Source organism: Pleurodeles waltl, chromosome 10, assembly GCF_031143425.1.
Source record: "Pleurodeles waltl isolate 20211129_DDA chromosome 10, aPleWal1.hap1.20221129, whole genome shotgun sequence".
Classification (NCBI taxonomy): domain Eukaryota; kingdom Metazoa; phylum Chordata; class Amphibia; order Caudata; family Salamandridae; genus Pleurodeles; species Pleurodeles waltl.
In genome coordinates, this window is record NC_090449.1 from 73,410,641 (window position 1) to 73,431,140 (window position 20,500).

A 20,500-nucleotide genomic window follows, 5' to 3' on the forward strand; every position below is an offset into this window, starting at 1 on the left:
AGAGCTCTTCCTGCTATATTTAGAACTACATATACATATAAAATACACCTTTTAAATAGCAAGTATTAACTTTAGTGTATTTCGAGGTGCACATGTCCCTGTTAAGGTTATTTTTCATATTAAATATTTTTGCATTATATAAATTTTTGCATGTAAACACACATGTCCTACAAGCTATATATTATTCACGTTTATATTGACCGTAACTAATGTAGGCCTGTGTTTAGTATGGCTGACGCTTAGGAGCCATCCTGCTTTATGTCACATGCGTATTTAATTTCTAGGAAAAGCTGAACTCACAGTTTACAAACATGAAGTGTTTTTACTTTCTTTCTTATGTGAAATGTCTACATTGGTGTGGTAAGTGCAGAATGGTATAATAAGTGGCTACAGTATACCTGCCGACAGTAATGTATCTCCTTTGTTGCAGATAGAAGAAATGCGCTAACTCCCCATACCTCATGTACTGGGGGTTCATTCCTACCAACAGTCATAAATCTCCGTCTAGAATTAAGGATTTGCATTTAGCTGGAGATTTACACCGAGGAATAGGCGTAAATCTGTGAGCGCGAATAACCGCGGCCACAGATATAAATAGCTTTGTAAATCTGGCATCTGGTCGTTTTTTTTGAAGAAAATAAACTATCTAAAACAATACTCTAAATAGCCACAAGATGGCAGTATAAAGCCATAGTCTATGAAATTGGTCTATTACCGTATAACAAGAACAACTTTAGTGCAATTTAGGGTAGACATCTTTAATAGACAAATATAAAATCGTCTTCCTGGGTTTTACAATTGACCAGTAAAAGCTATCATTACTTAAATGGTTTTGTGCGAGAACCTTTCATAAAATGAAAGGATTTAATAGAGAGAAATACTGCAGAGTAGATAGGTGACTTCCCGCTTTTTACGGGCCAGCAATTTGCGGTTGTTGAAACAGATCGTGTCCCAGTTTACAATTCTTAGGGCCGTGTCCCAGTTTACAAATCTTAAAGCGTGTGAACTATATTGGGCTAGATATGTCCTTGATTATTGAACTTTGTTTGAGAGTTATGTTTTTGTACGACTTTGCAGTGCTTAATTTTAATTGCGGGGCACGGGCACTTATTTTTGAGGGCTGGCACTTATTTATCAGGCATTTACTACGAAAGACACATCTGGGAAAGAGAGAGGAGGGAAAAAAACGAGAATGCATCACAAAGGGAGAAAGCAGAAAGCTGCAAGAGTGAGCTGAAGGGTCAGGGAGTGGCTGTAAATGGATTAAAAGAGGCCCAAGATGGCGTTAGGATTATGTTGCCCCAGTACTCTGTGCTTGCACGTTTAATTGTATAGTTGAGCTGGGCGAGCCAAAGGTCTGGCTTGGCTCAAAGAGTCACGAGCTGGGCCCTTAAAATATTTCCATGTAATTTTGTAACAAACCTCACATAAAATAGGATAAAGGGCCTGAGTTAGATACTGGAGGAAATAATGGGACTTAGATTTCACCGGATGGGATATCCTTCACCGTTGTGACAGAGTAACCCATCCGCCAATAGCTAATTCAGGGCCAAAGTCTGTTCAAGTTTCTAAACAGTGTATTTCTTTAATATGTATGTGGAGGTTTTGACATTTACATGTTACATTACACCACTGCACTGAGAAGTACTTATTAAAAGGGAACCATTTTAAAAAATGAACTTAGAACCATTCCTACCTCTGCCCTGGCAGCAATGCCATTAGTGAACTGTGGCTAAATTAGCATAGAACGAGTAATATTATAATCTATTAAATTAAACACAATATATTTTTGTCCAGCAGGTGCTCTGAACTCATGTATTGAAGGTGCTTTCGTATGCGATATTGAAGAAAAAGGAGGTTTGAGGAGATAAAATATTTGCCTAAGAATACACAATTCCGTTAAGCGGGAAGCAGGGATTAGTCCCATGCTTTCTGGTTTCATTTTATACAAAATAGGCCACTAAATGGATATTTGTCTCTCCTTTTCACCTAAAAAGTTAATACTTTGTTTTTAACTCGTCATGCACAAGAGTAAACCGAGGTAGGAAGGCCTAAGCCACAATTAAGTTTGGCTTGAGGTTCCTGGAGGACCTTGAGCTGAGCGAGGGCCCAGTATCTGCCTCGAGCTTCCAGTGGCTCCCCACCTCTATAGTATAGGATGCAGATGTGAAAAAGTGCCTTTGCGCCAGTCATGGGCTGCTGTTTGTTACAGGCCGCGGTAGACATGTGATGCAGAGACCTGGAAGAGGAATCCGGATGGGGACTTCTTTACTGGGATGTTTTCTCAGCCCTATTCTCGTAGTGTGGGCTACTTATCACACCTCCCACACACATAAGTAGATTTTTTTTCAATAGATAACTTTAACTAACCTGCTCTAACAACTCACCACTCCCTTGCTCCCTTCTACCTGCTCCCGATTTGACACATCTGGCAGGCTCTGCATGACACTTTCAGTTACTGGATCCTGCCCTGCCAATCACAGGTTAGCGTGACACGGGGCCTACAGGTAGTTTCTAAACGCTGACACATAGTGCTCTGGTGGACAGCTGCGGAACGAAAACTTGATGCCCACCTCTCTAACAGAGGATTGTGTTTTATCGCAGTGCTTAATTTGCAAACCAATAAGTGCTGGTTCCCAACGTTTTGCTCAGAAGTCCGTGGTTGGTGCTATCGCATTTTGAGGGTGTCGAATACCAAGGCTACTTAGTCTTAATTCTACCTCATGTCTCTTTAATCCATCATCTGACACGCCCTATTTCTTTATATCACTCTTTCGGGTTCTTTTTCATCTCTGCTTTCTTTGTCTCTGTTTTTTCCCTTCTTCGTCTTCTTCTTTCATTCCCTTGTTTGTGTTTTTTTTTCTCTCACTTGCTCTGGTTCAAAGTTTGATGAGGAAAAATAAACACCAGTCCCCAAAAATGAGTGCAGGTGGGCTCTACCTGCAACCACCACTAAAGTTTAACTGTGCGCTTGCCTTGAACAAGGGCATTGATTACACTTCCCAGGGGAATCTGATTTGACCCACCCTCCCCCTGGTCTCCTCTTTGAGGTCCTGCAGAGGACTAGATTGTGCCCCAACAGCTATGTTTGTCTGATTCTCGTTAGCCAAAGGTTTTTAGAGCTTTCACTGTGTCTCTAGGTATAGTTTCTGCTGCTGGAAGCTGCCTGGCCGTCCCGTATCCTGGTGTAAACAGTTTTTAAAGGGTTGGAAGTTTGCTTGTGTAAGTAATATTTAGATCATCTAATAAAGAGCACATTTCATTCAGTTTTTTCAATCACAAAATTATATCTACCCCCAGGATACTCGACCACATGCAGTATTTATTTTTCACTATGATCTTTACCGAGCTGTCCCAGTAACTTCTTCTAAAGTTAGTTTTGGTTCAGCAAGATTGCCTGGAAAATTCAAATTTTTATGATTTTTAAATTATATTTTTGTTTACTGACTGGGCTGAAGTTGTGAAGCAAAAATTTAGGATAAAGAAATTCTGACGTCATGGATCATTTCAAGAAAACTTGACGTAGGCATGGCATGAAATGATGTCAACAATTTTGCCCAAGCATAAATATTGTATTAACTTCTTATCCAATCCAATGATACATATACACAGGTGTGTGTGTATTTCCCTTACATCTCGTTGCTTCACTTCGTGCTTAAGTACAGCCACAAGCACCCTTCCACAACACCCACAATCTTCCCAGATAATCCACTCTAAATATACACTCTACAAACTATGTCCCGCAAACTGAGTAGACTCTTAGTTATCCGCTTTGGAATGACAAAAAAAGTCTGTGGACGCATCTGCAGTATAGATTACACCAGAGGTAACTGTATGCTGTTCAGATACCAACAGAGCGCCCCCTCATGAATGGGGACGTGACTGCAAGCAAATGCGAGAAACTGTTCCTTGCTCCCTTAGCGTATTACAGATGCAGGCACAGAGGCAAAGAAAACAGTCAGGAGGCGCCCTGATTTGCACCATGTAAAGGCAGTGTAGTCACTGTTCCCCCTGAGGGTGTCCTTTGAAACTGGTTATTAGGGAACCCAGCGGACACCCCCGTGCCCCAGCCACCCACCTGCAGGCTGAAGAAGGTGATCACTGCATCCACCTGCAAGGTGATCCCCCCCCCCGCACATCCACTGCGGCAAGGCTCACTGTCTGGTGCCCCGGTGCAGACTGAGCGAGTGCTCCCTATGTACAATACAGGCCCAGGTATGAGAAGCACCAGGTCTGTGCACGGTTCACACACCAAACAATAGTTTCCATGCACCCCAGCTATAGTGGGTTAAAGCCAGCAGGGTGAATTAAGTTGGGGAAGCGGGAAGAAATTTATTTTAGGTCCATATACATTTCAGGGCTCATTATGACTGCTATCCATTTTTTAAATAGAAACAAACGTATATATTGTCAACTTAAATAATGAAAATGTACATTTTGTGGTTAAACCTAGGTAAACGACTTGCAAAATAAATAAATAAACAAACACACATGTAAACAAGTAAGGGTGGTTTTGTTGGCGTCACCAAGAGGAAAGCACTTGATAGGATATTTAAAGCTAATAGCGGTGACACATTTATTCGAAAGCTTGCCGAGCATCTAAACTCAGGGTGTCAGGATTAAACCACAACAGGACAAGGGCACCTTGCTTCAAATCAATCATTTCTCTACATTCTGACAACACCAATCAGGCAGAACCAAACATGTCTCATCAAACTTGACAGGGACATGAAACACTCAGCCACTGGCGATGAACTAGACAAAAAACAGCTATGGACCTCGAGCCCAGCAAGCTCAGGTGTGGGAAAAAAGCACCCACCTCTGAGCTAAACAGACTCTGGATGAAACTTTAAAAACTGCCTCAATTGCTTAGTTTTGTTGGTATCTAAAGCAACAGCCCAAGTAGATAAATACATGGGCAGAGATCCAGGATTCATAAGCTCTTTCAATAACCTTTAGGACTCAGATGCTGCCACAAACTGTGAGAATACTCTTGAAGCTAAAGACAAAGAATAATATTAAAGATATTTCACAGAACACACCGTAACATTTCACTGTGGACACGTTCATGACCTCACAGTTCAAAAGTAGACTGGAGGAACTGAAAGGCCAGAAGTTGTAGGACAAAGTTAAGGTCGAACAGAGGATTCGAGCTTGCATCTACACCCCCAGGAACAATACCTTACGCATACAGTTGACATTAATACATCCTCACACTGAGTTCCAAAAACGGTATTACTTAACAATGAATTTGTGCAAAATCCCTGCAGCACTTTAAAAGATGTTAAGTGGGGTTTGGCAATGCAGGGCACTTCTTCATTCTGTTTAATCACAAGATCTATCTTGTCCTCCTCTTTCGGTCCTGACCAGCCGAGCAACCGTCAGGTGGTGTGAATTGTTTTACATTGCATCATCTATTTTTAAAAAATGTGTATTTACGTAAGTTTTTATCACAATTTTTTTCCATTTTACTGCAACACTGGTTTAATGTTTGTCGACGAGCAATGTGTCTCAAGGTGCACAGTGTCTGTCCATTCAGAATAGCAGAAATCACATGCTGGGCTCAGTTGGCAGGGAAGACTTACTTTCCAATGGCCATGAAGGCCAGCTCCACATTCATTCCTGACTTGGCGCTGGTCTCCATGAAGGGCACTCCGTATTCCTGAGGAAAGGAGACAAGCACAAGCAGTTATTGTCTGATTCTGGGTCCAGAGAATCAAGCCGCACCCCTGGAAGGCTAGCATGGGGGACACCTTTGTTTAACCCCTTCAGTGCTGGCGAGTCCTGGGGAGTGCCAGTCTGGGGATCCTGTACTTAGGTAGGATCCTTTCTCTGCTGCTTCCACCACCAGACATTACATACCACGACTCGGTGATGGTGATGAATGGATGTTTCCGTGGGCTGCTGACTGAGACCACCAGTTACTGTGGGATGGAGCGGGGGGCCAGCTCAGCGTGTAAATGAGAAGTTAAGACAAATACTGAAAGAAATACTTTTTCTAACTTTATCTGTAAGGTGGGGTATGGATACCCGAATACACTAGGTAAGTCACCCTGCAATATTGAACGCCCTGGAAGGGTCACTTATAAGCGTTGAATATGGCACCATGGTTGGCCCGCCTTGTAGGAATATTACATTTGGCGGCGTGGTTTAGTTACTGGTTAACCATGAATGTGCTACTGTTTCTCAGCCACACTAAGCACTGAATGGGACACACTGACCTGGGCATACCCCACAGCAAACTATGTATCCTCCTCAGTGGGTACCATATAGGACTCGATGGAGCATCCTAACTGGGTTTCAGTATGATAGTGAATATAATTTCTTGCACAGTTCAACTTGAGGCACTGAAGAAGACACCCCGATAACCTGGATGGGTCGGATTATACTAAATCTGGCGTGAGGGCTTGGACTCTTCACATGACCACAAGAGATGCATTATGCTATACAATGCAGAAAATGCTGGTAATGATTTATCTTAACCATTTACATGAGAAATCCGCTGGAAACACCCACAATCAATGCCACCTTCGCTATATTGCCTTCCTGTCCGTCCTCCCTGCTTGGAAGAACAGGGGAGCTGATGAAACACAGAGGCACTTGCATGGGACCCATGAGAGTCTGATCTAGGAGATGCTATCGAACAGGAATGAGGACTGAAAAAGTATTCCCCTAGGTGAAAGTTTATACTGCACACTTACATTCAAAGGCTTGTACTTTCCAACAATATCTTAAGAACACTGTGAAACAACTCCATGAATATCTAAAACTATGTTAATTGTTTATTATTATTATAAAAACTTCTTTTAGTTCACTGTACGTATATATCATACACCATCATAATAGCATAGTCCATGATTCAAAAGATACAAGCAGAATGTATATATACAAGTTCTGAAGAAGGTGGACCAGAAGTACAATTTTTTCCACCGAAACGCATCGATGAAGATTAAAAAAACATTATCCGCCAACACCGAATGACTGTATAGAAACATGAATTCAGGATTGTACAGTGATGTCATTTGGTGAACATGTTTAAGCGCTAACGTTTTGGCCTGTTCTGAATTTTCTTCCTTGTGATTGTGATATCTGTTTTTAAGTTTGGAGAGTATTTATTAGTTTAAGGGCTTATGTTTTTGGGCTGTCCTTAATTTTCTTCCTTGTGAGTGTGATATCTGTTTTTCTGCTTTCTACCGTGTATGATACATAAATATAATGAACTAACAGCTTTTAAAATAACGATGATAAACATGTAACATATTTTTGAATATCCATGTGTTTATTTCACAGAGTTCTTAAGATACAGTTTGAGAGTATAAGGGTTAGATAAGTGTGTAGCTGTTGAATGTAAGTGTGCAGTATAAAGTTTGACCTAGGGGAATACTTTTTCATCAATGATTTGTAAGCCCTGTCCCCTCGCGTAGAGAGGTAACTCTCTTTCATTATTCAAGATGAACAGCAACCACTGTCCGGGATCTCTCCTCCTCCTTTTTTGTGTGTTTTATTTTCCTCTCAAGGGGATAACTATGCATGCCCATGTCTAGTAGCACAGGGGAGCGCCTCGTCTCTACAGCAGTCCTGGCAAGTAATCCATAGTCAGCATCCATCTTGATAATCTCAAGGGACGACTGCATTGTGCCTAAAATGGATGCCACCGCCATTCCCTTATCCGTCTGAGCCTCGATGTCTCCCCATTCCCTTTATCCCCTTTCTGTTCCCTTGATCCCTCTCTCCTCACCCCCAATCCTGCCCCGACCTTGGAGTGCCACATTCCATAAAAGGTACCCAGGGCCATGCCACAGGGCCCAAATATGCGGGGAAGGAGCTGACCAGCCACATGAACGTCTCCGCTGATTCTCCTCCAACAGACACAGACTTGCCACAGTCTTGCATGGTGTCCCTGGGGCTGGCAGGGCTCACTGATGGAGAGGTTTGCTTACGTGTTCGCACAGGTGTCAGGTGGCATGCTCAATGTCATCTTTGTAGTCACACCGCTGCTGGTGCTGAGGGTACCCACCATTCCCACCAGAACCCTCCTTTCTCTGTTAGCTAGGCAGGTGTTATTATTTTTTTTAATAAGTGCAAGTGTCCAATTTATTAATGCCAGTTCAGTTGCTACTTATAAACCATAACTCTGATAGAAGTGTGCCATTTTGGACTGTCCAGGCACCTTGAGCTATAGGGTTGGCCTAGATGTGTTAATTCTTTTTTTAACTATATGGTACTGTTAAACTCTTTGCTGGTCTTAAAAAGAGACAAATATTGCTACCAAGTGGTGGATTGTCATAATTAAGGGCTGGTGCTGTCTAACGGCAAACACCGGCACAGATTAAGCACTGGCTGATATTTCCTCTATTGGCAGAGTTGCTGTAGTTGAAGGTCAGTCTGGGATACTTTTGGCAGGGAGTGTCTTTGGTGGGGTAGGTGTCAGAAATGAAAGAGAGCACAGCTGGACACTGTCACGCCTCTCTCGAGACCTAGCAGCCTAGCAATAGAAACAGAGATACACTTCTCAGGCAAGCTACACAATATGGGCAAGAGACAAGCCAAAATATGCAAAGGTTCTACTTTCTTAAGCCCTCTACAAAATGCACTTGTTTTGTTGGAATCTCAGTGTGGCCAAATTAAAATGTCCTTGTTACCGGATTGATAATATCAGTAGAAGCAAGTTGAGGAATTATAGCGCCTACTATTTACCATGCTTCAAACCTTGTAGACTGTAGACTGTAGTAGCAAGCGCCCTATTAAAGTACAAGTGGAAGAGTGTGCATGTAAGTATTTATACATCTATCTAGTGTGTGTGGAAAAGGAAACTCCCAATGGGTGTGTCTGAAAGTCTGGATTTGCTTGCTAAAATGGTAACCCCATTGCTGCCCCTCATCTAAGAAACTCTTGGCCAGGACCTGGGGTATTCTGAAGTTCACTAAAACAAAAAGCATCTCAGACTGGACATGGAGTTAGGGAGGGTAGAGGAAGGGAAATTATGAATATTCTCTATAAACTCTTTTGCCCTCTTCTAAGGTGTAGGTCAGGAACACCACAGTGACTCTTTCTATCCCTTCTACTCAGTGATAATGACTCCAAAAACTCTTCCCATGTCTTTGGTCCACAACAGCTCCTAACCACTTGATCTGGTGCTGATGCGGTTTTATTTTTATAGCAGTAGTGAGCTCTTCAGAGCAGGACCTCAAGAAGCAGTCTTGGTGCAGTGTAGAGTAGTTTGATATGTTATAATAACTTGGGCAACACCTGCATTACTTTCAAACCAAACCCAACTCAATGTACCCCATTCTATCCCAATCTCATCTGCTCCATTTCAGACCAAACCAGTTAATGGCCTTTTACCCTATCAGATCAGTGTGCAAACGACAAGCTCAAATTGTGCCCGGAATTGAGGTATTACTCACAACTCATTTGTTCATTATGGGCCACGGACCAGTTCACAGTGTGCCTTGGGGGAATAAACTGTTACATGACCGAGGGCCAGGCCATGCGCCTGGTATCAGATCATAAAGTGATGGAGATCAGGCCACGGTGTGTCAGGGAGGAATAGGTCTCTACATGACATGCACGACAGGGATCAGACCATTCGCCTAGGATCAGCTCATTATATTCCACTGGCCCATCCTCAGTGCCAGGTATCAGCTCATTTAAAATGACTTTTTAGTAAATGTGATTGCCTCGTTCTGCTGTCAGAACAATGATTCCTGTTTCTGGTTAACACCAAGTCACTTTGGCACTGCTCAGTATTTTGTACACTTTAGACCCTCAGAAAGAATCTCTTATTGAAGTCATAGTATTTAGAAATCGACCAGAAAGAAGGCCAAGCCATTGGCAGGCAATTGACTAAAAGGCAACTGTCCAATGAAAGGAGGCCAAAAGTTGCATAGCTTGGATTACTCTTTCAAACAGTCTCTTATTACTGTGTCAATCTTTTTTGATAGTTATTTCTTTAGTCTGTCGCTGAATGAATGAGTGGGGTATGTGTCACTCATCCAATGCACCAAAGGTGAAGAATCTGGACTCACTAAAGCTCCCAAGGCAAATGCACGCCAGAGACAAAAAAACTCAGGGGCCACTAACTTTATAACCTAATTGATACCTCACATCCATAGGCACATTGTCATTAAAAGGAAATGTTATTTGCAGAGAGGCTCATCCTCACTCTGAAGAAGCAGGCAAGCATGAACAAATAGATTATTCCCTTCAGGCTGAACCGCAAGCAACCACTGACATGTTTCGGTGTCTGTGGGCTGCATCAGGATACTGTGGCTGAAATGGGGAGAGTTGGAAATGGCACAACAGTAGGATGAGTGCTCAATAGTTCCCCTATTGGAACAGTTTTTAACCCAAGGCATTATTGAAAGAAGGGTGTTTGTAGCCGATCATTATCACCACCACTCGGGGCAAAACAGAAAAAGCCAAGTTCAAGTAAAAAGTCACCCTTGGAAATAATTGTGGGCACATATGACTAAAATAACATGTTGAACTTGGAAATCAGTTACCTTGCAATGCATGTATTTTATGTGGAATCAACTGCTCAGCGAAGAAGATACCTTCAACTGGGCAAGGGGGGTTTGGGACCTCTGTTGTAGTGGTTGGTAACTTCTTTTGGGGCAGCTCCCTTTCTGAATCAATGAGGAGGCCCTATTATCCAGTCTACTGAATTACTAAAAACGAGGATGCTGCTAGTTAAGGTTGAGTCTAGGATGAAGAACGTTTTGAGTTCAGCCTCAAATATGCACATTGCTTTGATTGAATTGAACTTATAAGTCACTTTGTAACTGTGACAGAGGTTGGGAAGCACTTTTATTGGACAGGTTCAAGCTACTCGTACATTTTGACTGAGTGAGGATGGTGGACATTTTGCATCAAATGAGACAAAGGGTGGCACGCAGTGTGGCTACCAGGTTACATAAGCCAAACCATGCTAATGGCAGAAGATTAGCAGAAAAGACATTAGTGCTATGAGACTGGGGCCAGTTGTACGACTGCCTAACATGGTCGCAAACAGCAAAAATCGCCTTTTGCGACCCCAAAATGGGCTGGTACGATGTGCCATCCCTATTTTGCGTTTTGGTAGCAATTACCGACTTGCAAAATAGGGATTTGCGACTTGCAATTAGGAAGGGGGGTCCCAAGGGCATCACTTCCTAATTGCGAGTCGGAGGGGGATGTATGATTGTTTTGGGACTGCAATTGCAGTCGCAAAACAATCGCCAGTGTCTGCTCTGAAAAAATGAAAAAAAAAAAAAGTAATATTTTGGTTTAAAATGCATCCTGTTTTCCTGATGCATTAAAAAAACAGCTTTATTTGAAAGCAGTCACAGGCATGGTGGTCTGCTGTCCACAGCAGGCTACCATCCTTGTGAGTGCTCCAGATAACCAATGGGGTCGGAAATTGCAACCTACGTCATGAATATTAATAAGGTAGGTCATTTGCGACCCCACTGGGAATCACAAAGTGTCATTGATAATGTTGTGCATTAGGTTTTGCGACTCGCAAATTAGTCGCAACCTGCAAGTCGCAAAAAAATACGGGCGTACATCTGGCCCCTAGTGCCCACTTTAGAAAAGCTCATGGATTTCTGTCTCGTACACTTAATACATATACTAAACTCTGAATAAAAAATCCACCATTTACAAACGTTGGAGTCCAGGGTGTTCAGTATGCATCATGGGGAGGCGCAACCCTTGCACTACTACAATTAATGGACTTCACTTTGAAAGGTAAAATATTACATGGATTTCATGGGGTTTTACGTTTGCTTCTTTCATTCGCAGGGCACTTCAGTATTGCAGAATTGGTTACAGGCTGTTGTCCAATCCAGTCTGTAATCTGAGTGCCCAACATGTGCACTTGTGTGACGCCTACGGGCTGTTTCCTCAATAGTATGGGGGTGTGGCTTTGTGTTCATCCAGAGGGAAAGAAGATGGCAAGATGTGCAAACTGTGCCCAAATGAGGTGCTACACAGTTAATGCACCTCTTGGGGTGGCTCCCTCGGGAGGGGTTCCAAGGATCCCCGACATTCCCTGCCAACAGAGAGCAGTTACACACTGCAGCTGCCTGCACGGGGCATCCCTGCCCACCAAGAACTAATGCTGGCCTCACCTTTCGCACACACAGGTGAACAACAAGTCAGACTACTAGTCACCATTGCATTGTTCCCAGTGTAGACATGAGTTTGCATCTGCACTGCGAACAACACATTCTTGGGAATCAGGCGCATATTCAGGCCTTTGCAATCGAGAGTGCACCATTTCTCATATCTAGCATTCGGACCTGATGTGTAAAGGGACGCAAGACACCCTTCCGAGGGGCACACTCAGGGGGTGCACTGACTGTGTACCATGTCATATGTACCTCCCAACAATATCTTTACCTCTGTGTCCACATATGTACAATAGATGTTCCTTTACGTTATGGAGCCACATCCCCATACAAATGAGGTAACTCTCCCTTGGGATTGCAACAGCGAACACTTTGCACCTGTGCGAGCCCCATTGTTACATAATGGCTGCACACGTATCTGCGGGACCTTTGTGTTAGCAGGGTGCTGCTGGGATGCAAAACGTGGATATAAAATACCTGTTGTCCCACCCTTGGAACACTACGTGTTGTACAAACCGTGGATGTGAGCTGGACAATTCATGGACCTCTGAATACTGCTATGTATCAACTGCTACGTGTAATGCAACCCGAGGATGTTAGCTAGACTATTCTAGGACCTCTGAATACTGCTATGTATCAACTGCTACGTGTAATGCAACCACAGAATGTGAGCTGGACAATTCATGGACCTCTGAATACTGCTATGTATCAACTGCTACGTGTAATGCAACCAGAAGATGTGAGCTGGACAAATCATGGACCTCTGAATACTGCTTTGTATCAACTACTACGTGTAATGCAACACGAAGATGTGAGCTAGACTATTCTTGGACCTCTGAATACTGCTATGTATCAACTGCTATGTGTAATGCAACCAGAGGATGTGAGCTGGACAATTCATGGATCTCTGAATACTGCTATGTATCAACTGCTACGTGTAATGCAAGCAGAGGATGTGAGCTGGACAATTCATGGACCTCAGAATACTGCTATGTGTCAACTGCTGCGTGTGATACAGCCCCGGGATGTGGGCTCCTCTAATTCATGAACCTCCGATTACTGTTATGTGTACTAGCCAGAGGATGTGGGCTCCTGTAAATCATGAACCTCGGTGTACTGCTACGTGTAATACGGCCCGAGGGTGTGGGCTCATGCAATTTATGCACCCCCCAGTAGTACTACGTGAAATAGAGCCCGAGGGTGCTCTGTGTAATACAGCTGTGGCCTTTCATGGACCTCGGAGGGTCGCTATGAGAAGGTGAGCTAAGGTCGTTCATGGACCTCAGAGGGCCGCTATGCGTAAATCAGCCCGAGGATGTCGACTCCTGTAATTCATGGACCTCGGAGTACTGCTATGTGTAATACAGCCCTAGGATGTGGGTTCGGTAATTTCATGGATTTCGGAGTACTGCTATGTGTAATACAGCCCTAGGACTCATGCAGTTGATGGACCTTAGTTACTGCTATGTGTAATACAGCCCGAGGATGCTCTGCCTAATACAACTCATGCCATTCATGAACCTCAGAGTGCCGCAATGTTTAATAAAATCGCCAACTCCATTGTGTGACGTAAACATTATGCGACTGGTTTTAAATATCCCTTCTGGAGGTCACCCGGGAGTCCTTTGCGACGCACCCTGTGGCTGTTACTGAATTCTCGCCATCGTTAATTACATGCTCATTAGTGAGGTGGCACCTGCCAGGGCCCATGGAATGCCAGGCTCAGCATATTTCACTCCCGGGCTCACTGGGACAGAGCGAGGCAGCCCCCCGCCCTCGGGGCCCAGACATTTAATGACTAGGAGGATAATCTGTCGGGAGGCGAGCGCCTGAGGCCCTTCTGTCGAAGACTGAAACCCTTCCTGGCTGCCAGGACAAGGTGTACTGAGGCCTGGCACGGTCTGTGCCCAGAGTCTCCCCGCCCCAGTGTTTCTTCTAAACAATCCTTAATTAAAGGTACCGCGGCCCCCGCTCCTGTTTCTGGCAGCCGCCTCTGCTTGTTGATGAGCGAAGATCTGGGCACTGACTGTTTCCTGCAGGCGCCCATCAGAGGGACTCGGGCCGAGGTGTTGTTACGCAGGCCAGCGGGGCTGATGAAGTCGCCTAACTCGGTGATGATCTGAAGGTCATACAGTCAGCGGGGTAACACAACATGATGGGCTCCCCTGCAGGACTCGGGGCTGGCCCGCTTAGCGCCCCTAACTCACAGATATTCAGAAGCTTTGAGTTGAATGAGGGGCCCACTGGAGGGCTCCTCCCTACCCCACAGGGGCCTGCTTTACAACACTGCAAACACTGCACATAGTGTCAGAACACCAAGGCAGAGAGGATGGATAAAGGGCAGTGGAAAATCTGTGATGTCTAAGGAGTCATCTCTGTGAAAGAAGTGTGCTTGTGGGAAGGTGGTCTACTGAGTAGGGACAGTCAATGAGAGGATGTGTGGTCCTTGGGAGAAAGGATGGTTATTGGGATGAGGAATGGTGAGTGGGAGGAAGAATGGCCTTGTGATGGAGGAAAGTCCTATGGGACTATAGATGGCTAGTGGGACCAGAGATGCTCTACAGGAGGACAGATGCTCTGCAGGAGGAAGGTTGGTCTACGCAGGACAGATGGTCTGCGAGAAGAGGGATGATCTGCTTAAGGAGCAGTCTCGACGGGAAGAGGATTGCCTATGAGAGGAGTGGCTGTCTAAAGGAGCAGAAATTTACTAAGGGAGGAAGGATGTGCTATGGGAGGCTAGATGGCCTCTAAGAGGAGAAATGCTCTATGTGAGGAGGTACTGTCTATGGGAGGACGGATGTTCTACGGAATGAGGAGTGGTTTACAAGAAGCGGAATGGTCTACATGAGGAAGGATGGCTTTCGGGATGATCTGTGGAAGGAAGGACACTCTGTGAGAAGTGGTGGTATACTTGAAGAGGGATGGTCTAAGGGAGGAGGGATGGCCTAGGCAAGGAAGAATCCGACGATGGGAGGAGTGACAGCCTACTTTTTGAGAGGATGGGACCAGGGTAAAGTCAATGAGACAAAGGATGGTCTACAGGAAAATTGATAGTCTACATGAGGTATTGCCTATGGGACGACTGTAAACCTAGGGGAGGCTGGGTGGTCCATGGGGGGGAAGGATGGCCTACAAAAAGAGGGAGAGCCTAAGGGAGGAGTGGTGGTTTACTTGAGGATAGAGTGTTTATTGGAGGAAGGATGATGTACGGAAGAGGAAGGGTGGTCTTCAGGAGGAGGAAATGAATATCAGAGGAGGTGTTTTTGAAGCTGAAATGCACTCAATGGAAGGAGCTGTTCTGGTGGCCAAGGCAGTATGTTTGGGGTCAACACTCTAGACTTCCAGCCCTCAGTTTTGACTGACACACTGGGTGATCATAACCACACAGTTGTACAAGGTACTTGTTTGTCTCAGAGACTCATCCGTTAATGGGATGGCTCAAAAGCATGGAGGAAATTACCACTTTTAGCACCGTATGGTGATACAATGATGGATCTAGGGACTGGGGCATGGGAGTGTGAAAGTGAGACAGAGTGTGGGAAGTCTGCCACTGCAAGGGGTGTGTGTGCTCTTTTCCTTTGCAGTGGGTGTTCAGCATCCAGAATTTCCCAATGTATTGGGTTTGAGTGGTCAGATTATGCCATAGTAATGGGTATGAATGTGTCAAGTGTGCAATTGTACTAGGAGTGAGCACTCAAAGTATGCCATAGTGAACTGTGCGAGCAGGCAGAGTCTATTGTGTGTTGGATGTGAACGTGCAGAGATTGGTGTGGTATTGGGTGAGGGTGTGCAGAGTCTACCATGTTTGGGTGTGAGCATGTGGCATCTACCCTGGTACTGTTGTGAGCATGCAGGGAGTGCAACAGTACTGGGTGGGAGCGTGCAGAGCGCCCATGGTGTTTGGTGTGAGTATGACAAGTATGCCATTACATGGGGTGTGATCGTGCAGAGCATGCCATATTACTGGGTCTGAGCGTGTAGAGTATGCCATGGTACCCAGTGTGAGCATACAGAGTCTGCAGTAGTACTAGATGTGTGTGTGCAGAGTATGTGTGTGTGTGCGCGCATGCAGAGTCTGTTGGAGTATTCGGTGCGAGCAGGCAGAGTGGTGCTAGGTGTGAGAGTGCAGAGTTTGCCATGGTGTTTGGTTGTGAGCATGCAGAGTATGCCATGGTATTGTGTATGACATGGTATTGGGTGTGAGCATACATACTATGCCATGAACAGGGTGTGAGCATGCAGGGTATGGCACAGTACTGGTTGTGAGTGTGCAGACTCTGCCATGTACAGGGTGTGAGCTCGCAGAATATGTTGCAGTACTGGGTGGGAGTGTGAAGACCCTGCCATGTGTTGGGTGTGATCGTGCAGAGTATGCTGTGGTATTGGGTGTGAGCCTGCAAAATAAGCCATGATGTGAGCATGCAGAGTGCCATGGTTAGAGGTACCAGCGTACAAAGTCTGCCATGCTATCAGGTGTGAGCATGCAGAGCCTGCTGGGGCACTGGGCGTGAGTATGAAGGATATGCTATGGTTCTGGGTGTGAGCATGCAGAGTCTGCTGGGGCAATGGTGTGAGTATGAAGGATACGCTATGGTATTGGGTGTGAGCCTGCAAAATAAGCCATGATGTGAGCATGCACAGTGCCATGGTTAGAGGTACCAGCGTACAAAGTCTGCCATGCTATCAGGTGTGAGCATGCAGAGTCTGCTGGGGCACTGGGTGTGAGTATGCAGTATACGCTATGGTTCGGGGTGTGAGCATGCAGGGAGCGCCATGGTTAGGAGTGTGGGGATGTACAGTCTGCCATAAAATTGGGTGTGAGTGTGCAGTCTTCAATTTTCATCAGGTGTGAGCATGCTGAGTATGCCATGGTATTGGGTGTGAGCATGCAGAGCCTACCATGGTATTGGGTGTGAGCATGCTGAGTATGCCATGGTATTGGGTGTGAGCATGGAGAGCCTACCATGGTATTGGGTGTGAGCATGCTGAGTATGCCATGGTATTGGGTGTGAGCATGCTGAGTATGCCATGGTATTGGGTGCGAGCCTGCAGAGTATGCCATCGTGTTGGGGAGGAGCCTGCAGAGTACGCCATGGTATTGCACGTAGAGAGCACCATGGTACTGGGTGCGAGCTTGCCTTACCTTTGCTAACTTCTCTCCATCCTCCCTCTTCACCGCCCGTTCATGAGCCGAGTCCACCTAAGGGCAGAAAGAAAAACCGAGTTCCCATTAATCAGCACAGAGAAGAACAGCCCTCTCACATTCATTGCTTAATCAATATGGAAACACTCGTAAATCACCAGTTATCAATCACCCCGGTCAATGCTGTTCTCGTTAAACCCAAGCAAGCGACAATGACTGTTTTACAAACCCAGTCACGGTCAACCGAGAGAACACAAAGACTGGACCACTGGCAGCATCCCTGCATCCCACATCAGCGGCTGCCCTGGGCCCATGAGGGCTCCCACACCCCTCATCTGCTGCCCTTGGGCGGAGTACAGCTCTCCCACCTCACCATCAGCGGACCAGTCTGCAACTCTGGCATATACTGCATTGCATTACTTTGCATCGGGGGCATCCCATGGTGGTACATAGAAGTTCTCACGCTTCCACCCATAGGTTTTTTTTAAGCAAAGCCATTTTTACTAACTTTTGTCAATAAGGATTTGTGCCACAAATGTACTCCTCCTTGAAGAGCAAAGTAGAAAAAAAGTTGTATTTTCTCCAAACCTTTGTAACCTTGTACATGTGCTGTACAGTGCAGCACCCACGCAAGATGAGGAAAAGTTTAAAAGTAAGCCTAAGCATAGGAATTTTTACTGGAACTTACCAGTGTATGCTAGACTCCTGCAGACACTTTGCACTATGGTGGCAGCTGTGTGTGGGGCTCTTGGTATCCAAACTATCATAGCATGTGGAAAGAGGGCAGCAGTGAACTATCTTTGTAGCTATGGCACTTTCCTGCTCTCTCCTTCTCACGCAGCACAAAAACGTAGGTTGCTGGGGTAATGGCTAATTGCACCCTAGGATTGGGGACAGAAGACATGAGACTATCTCCCAGAATTTTGGTCCCATAGACAATTTTGGCTTTTACAACCCAAAATCCATGTCACTTTGAAAATAGCTGCAAAGAGGACTGCTCCACCAACCAGCAGCTTATGTGTGTTGGTATTTCTATAGATCATATCTAACTTGAAAGCACTGTATAAAGAAAATGCAGGAAAATGGCTTAAATGAGGGGTGAGGCAGGAAGAACAGCTTGACACTGAGTACTGTTGAATAGGGAAGAAAAGGGGGGGGGGGGAGGGTAGGGCTGAAGATAGATTGGTGATCCAAAGGAGTAGGGCCTCATTATCACAATGAAGTGACCCTTGAGGAGGAGGGTCTTTTGTTCCTTTCCTATAACAGTGGAGATGGTGGAAACCCGATAAGATTGGCAGGATGTTGCCCCAATCCAGGTGGAAGAGCTTCAGGATCTCACTGTCATTTTAATATTATGTGTAAAACATTAAGAAGCAGAAGTAGAAACAGATGAGGCAAGAAGAGTGCTGTAAAAAAAGTAATGATTAACATATCTGTGGAAAATACAAAAAGGTAGAGGTAAGAAAATCACATGTTTACCACTACATTTGTGACTTTTACATAGATTTACATTAACTTTAAAACTACCGCTAACCTTTAATCCTACCTTATCCCTAATCTTTGTTCTCTTACATAAAATTGTTTGTGCCATTTCATAGGGTGGATATACCCATGCCACCTCCTATGACTCCCTTCCACGCAGTAGTTATCTGTAAAAAAGTAAAAAAGAAAGTGCCAGTGCCCACCTTATTTCTCAGGAAGGTACAGGGGCTCACTCCATTCAAGGCCTCATGCCAGGTCTTCCAAATTTCTGTTCCAGCACTTACTAGTAGCCATCCCACTGATACAAGTCTGACATTTTGCACTATTCCAGGCCACCACATACTGTAACAATAGACTAGATGAGTTAGTTCACTATGTTTTTGAATATATAAAAGTGTAAAACACTTTGGTGGTCTTAATAGAAGTCAGACAGCTCCACCATGTGGTGGACTGTCACAATAAGTATTGGTATTTGTAAATAAGTGCTGGTGGCAAGATACAGCAAACACCACCACAAATTAAGCACTGCTTCTCATTCACCTTTTGTACGCAATTTCTTTACATAATCACTTACACCTTCCATTACCCAAACCCCACCTCACATAACCTAACCTTAACACCCCTTACTCCAAAAAATTTTTCAACAACATGTTTCAACTTGCTTTATATATTTTACTGTTTTACAGTATAATCTCTTAGAGTTTCATCACTAGTTTTGTATTTTTCGAGTCTACTTTTTTTTTTTTACATCAAACCTATTTTGATGTCACATTTGGGGGAGATAGAGCTTCTCCTTTTTCATTTTAATTTTTAATAAAAGTGGCCTTATATAGACATTGGCAGGTGAGGTACTCAATCACAGACACAACAGAGGTCCAATTTGCTTCATTTTAAGTGCACTGGTAATATGTTAGATGAGATATCTCTCATGTTTTGACAGAGCATCCTGTACACCTAACTCTAAATAGGGCCCTCGGTATTTTGAAGAAGAGTTTGGTGTGAAGACTAAAAATTAAAAATTTGGCACTTGGATAGGCAATCTTGTATGTGTGGTCGTTTATTGCCATTTGCGAAATTCAGTTTTGGGTAGGGTTAGTTTAAGATATGTGCTTCCAATCAAGTTGTGACTGTGGGTGAGGTAGCCCTTGTGCCATTTAATGTAAGTGGTGTATCTGGTGGTTAGACATTTCAGATAGCTTTACATGTCAGGAGCATACTGATGAATGTTGACTGGGATGAGGGTGAAATTGATATGGTTGGTGGTGGGAGAATGATAAGTGCAGGAGTGTTTGTTAGTGTGCAAGAGGATGGGGAGTGTGTGGGGGTCAGGCACATGGTGATGGCTCACCTTGGACCAGAGATGCAAGGCTTCTGAATCCATTTTAGGAAGCACATAAATATCTGGGCAACATTTTTCCTTGCCTCAACCATACTTCATCTGAAGAGTGGCCCCGTTTCCTGTGATCCTCACTGCTTGCTGTCAGTGGAGTCAAGGCGCTTCATTATCTGCATCGCTGCTAGCCAGACAGCCCCCTAGGAACTCACAGCTGGGGTGCATGGACTTTGAGAACGCTCTGGTCACTATGGACTGCACCATCTGAGACCCACTGTAAAGATTGAGTGCACTCCCCTAGGGCGGTTGAAATGGTTGAGAGCTAGGAACACGGAGTCTGCTCCTATACACTACGGATTACAAATAAGGCCTTATATGGCTGTTTGCCCTGTGCAACTTTTATTTTAACACTTGCCTAATGATTGCTTT

General features: G+C 44.6%; 1 protein-coding gene across 4 annotated transcripts in view; it reads right to left on the minus strand.

The window, feature by feature from the left end:
- The window catches only part of RAB26 (RAB26, member RAS oncogene family), a 716,049-nt gene that overhangs the window by 11,880 nt on the left and 683,669 nt on the right, over nucleotides 1–20,500 (minus strand). For all 4 annotated transcript variants that reach the window (XM_069209743.1, XM_069209744.1, XM_069209746.1 and 1 more), the window contains exons 7-8: nucleotides 17,257–17,313; nucleotides 5,586–5,662 (exon numbers count right to left, since the gene is read on the minus strand). In XM_069209743.1, the coding sequence (XP_069065844.1) occupies nucleotides 5,586–5,662; nucleotides 17,257–17,313 (134 nt within the window). The remainder of the gene's footprint in view (nucleotides 1–5,585; nucleotides 5,663–17,256; nucleotides 17,314–20,500) is intronic.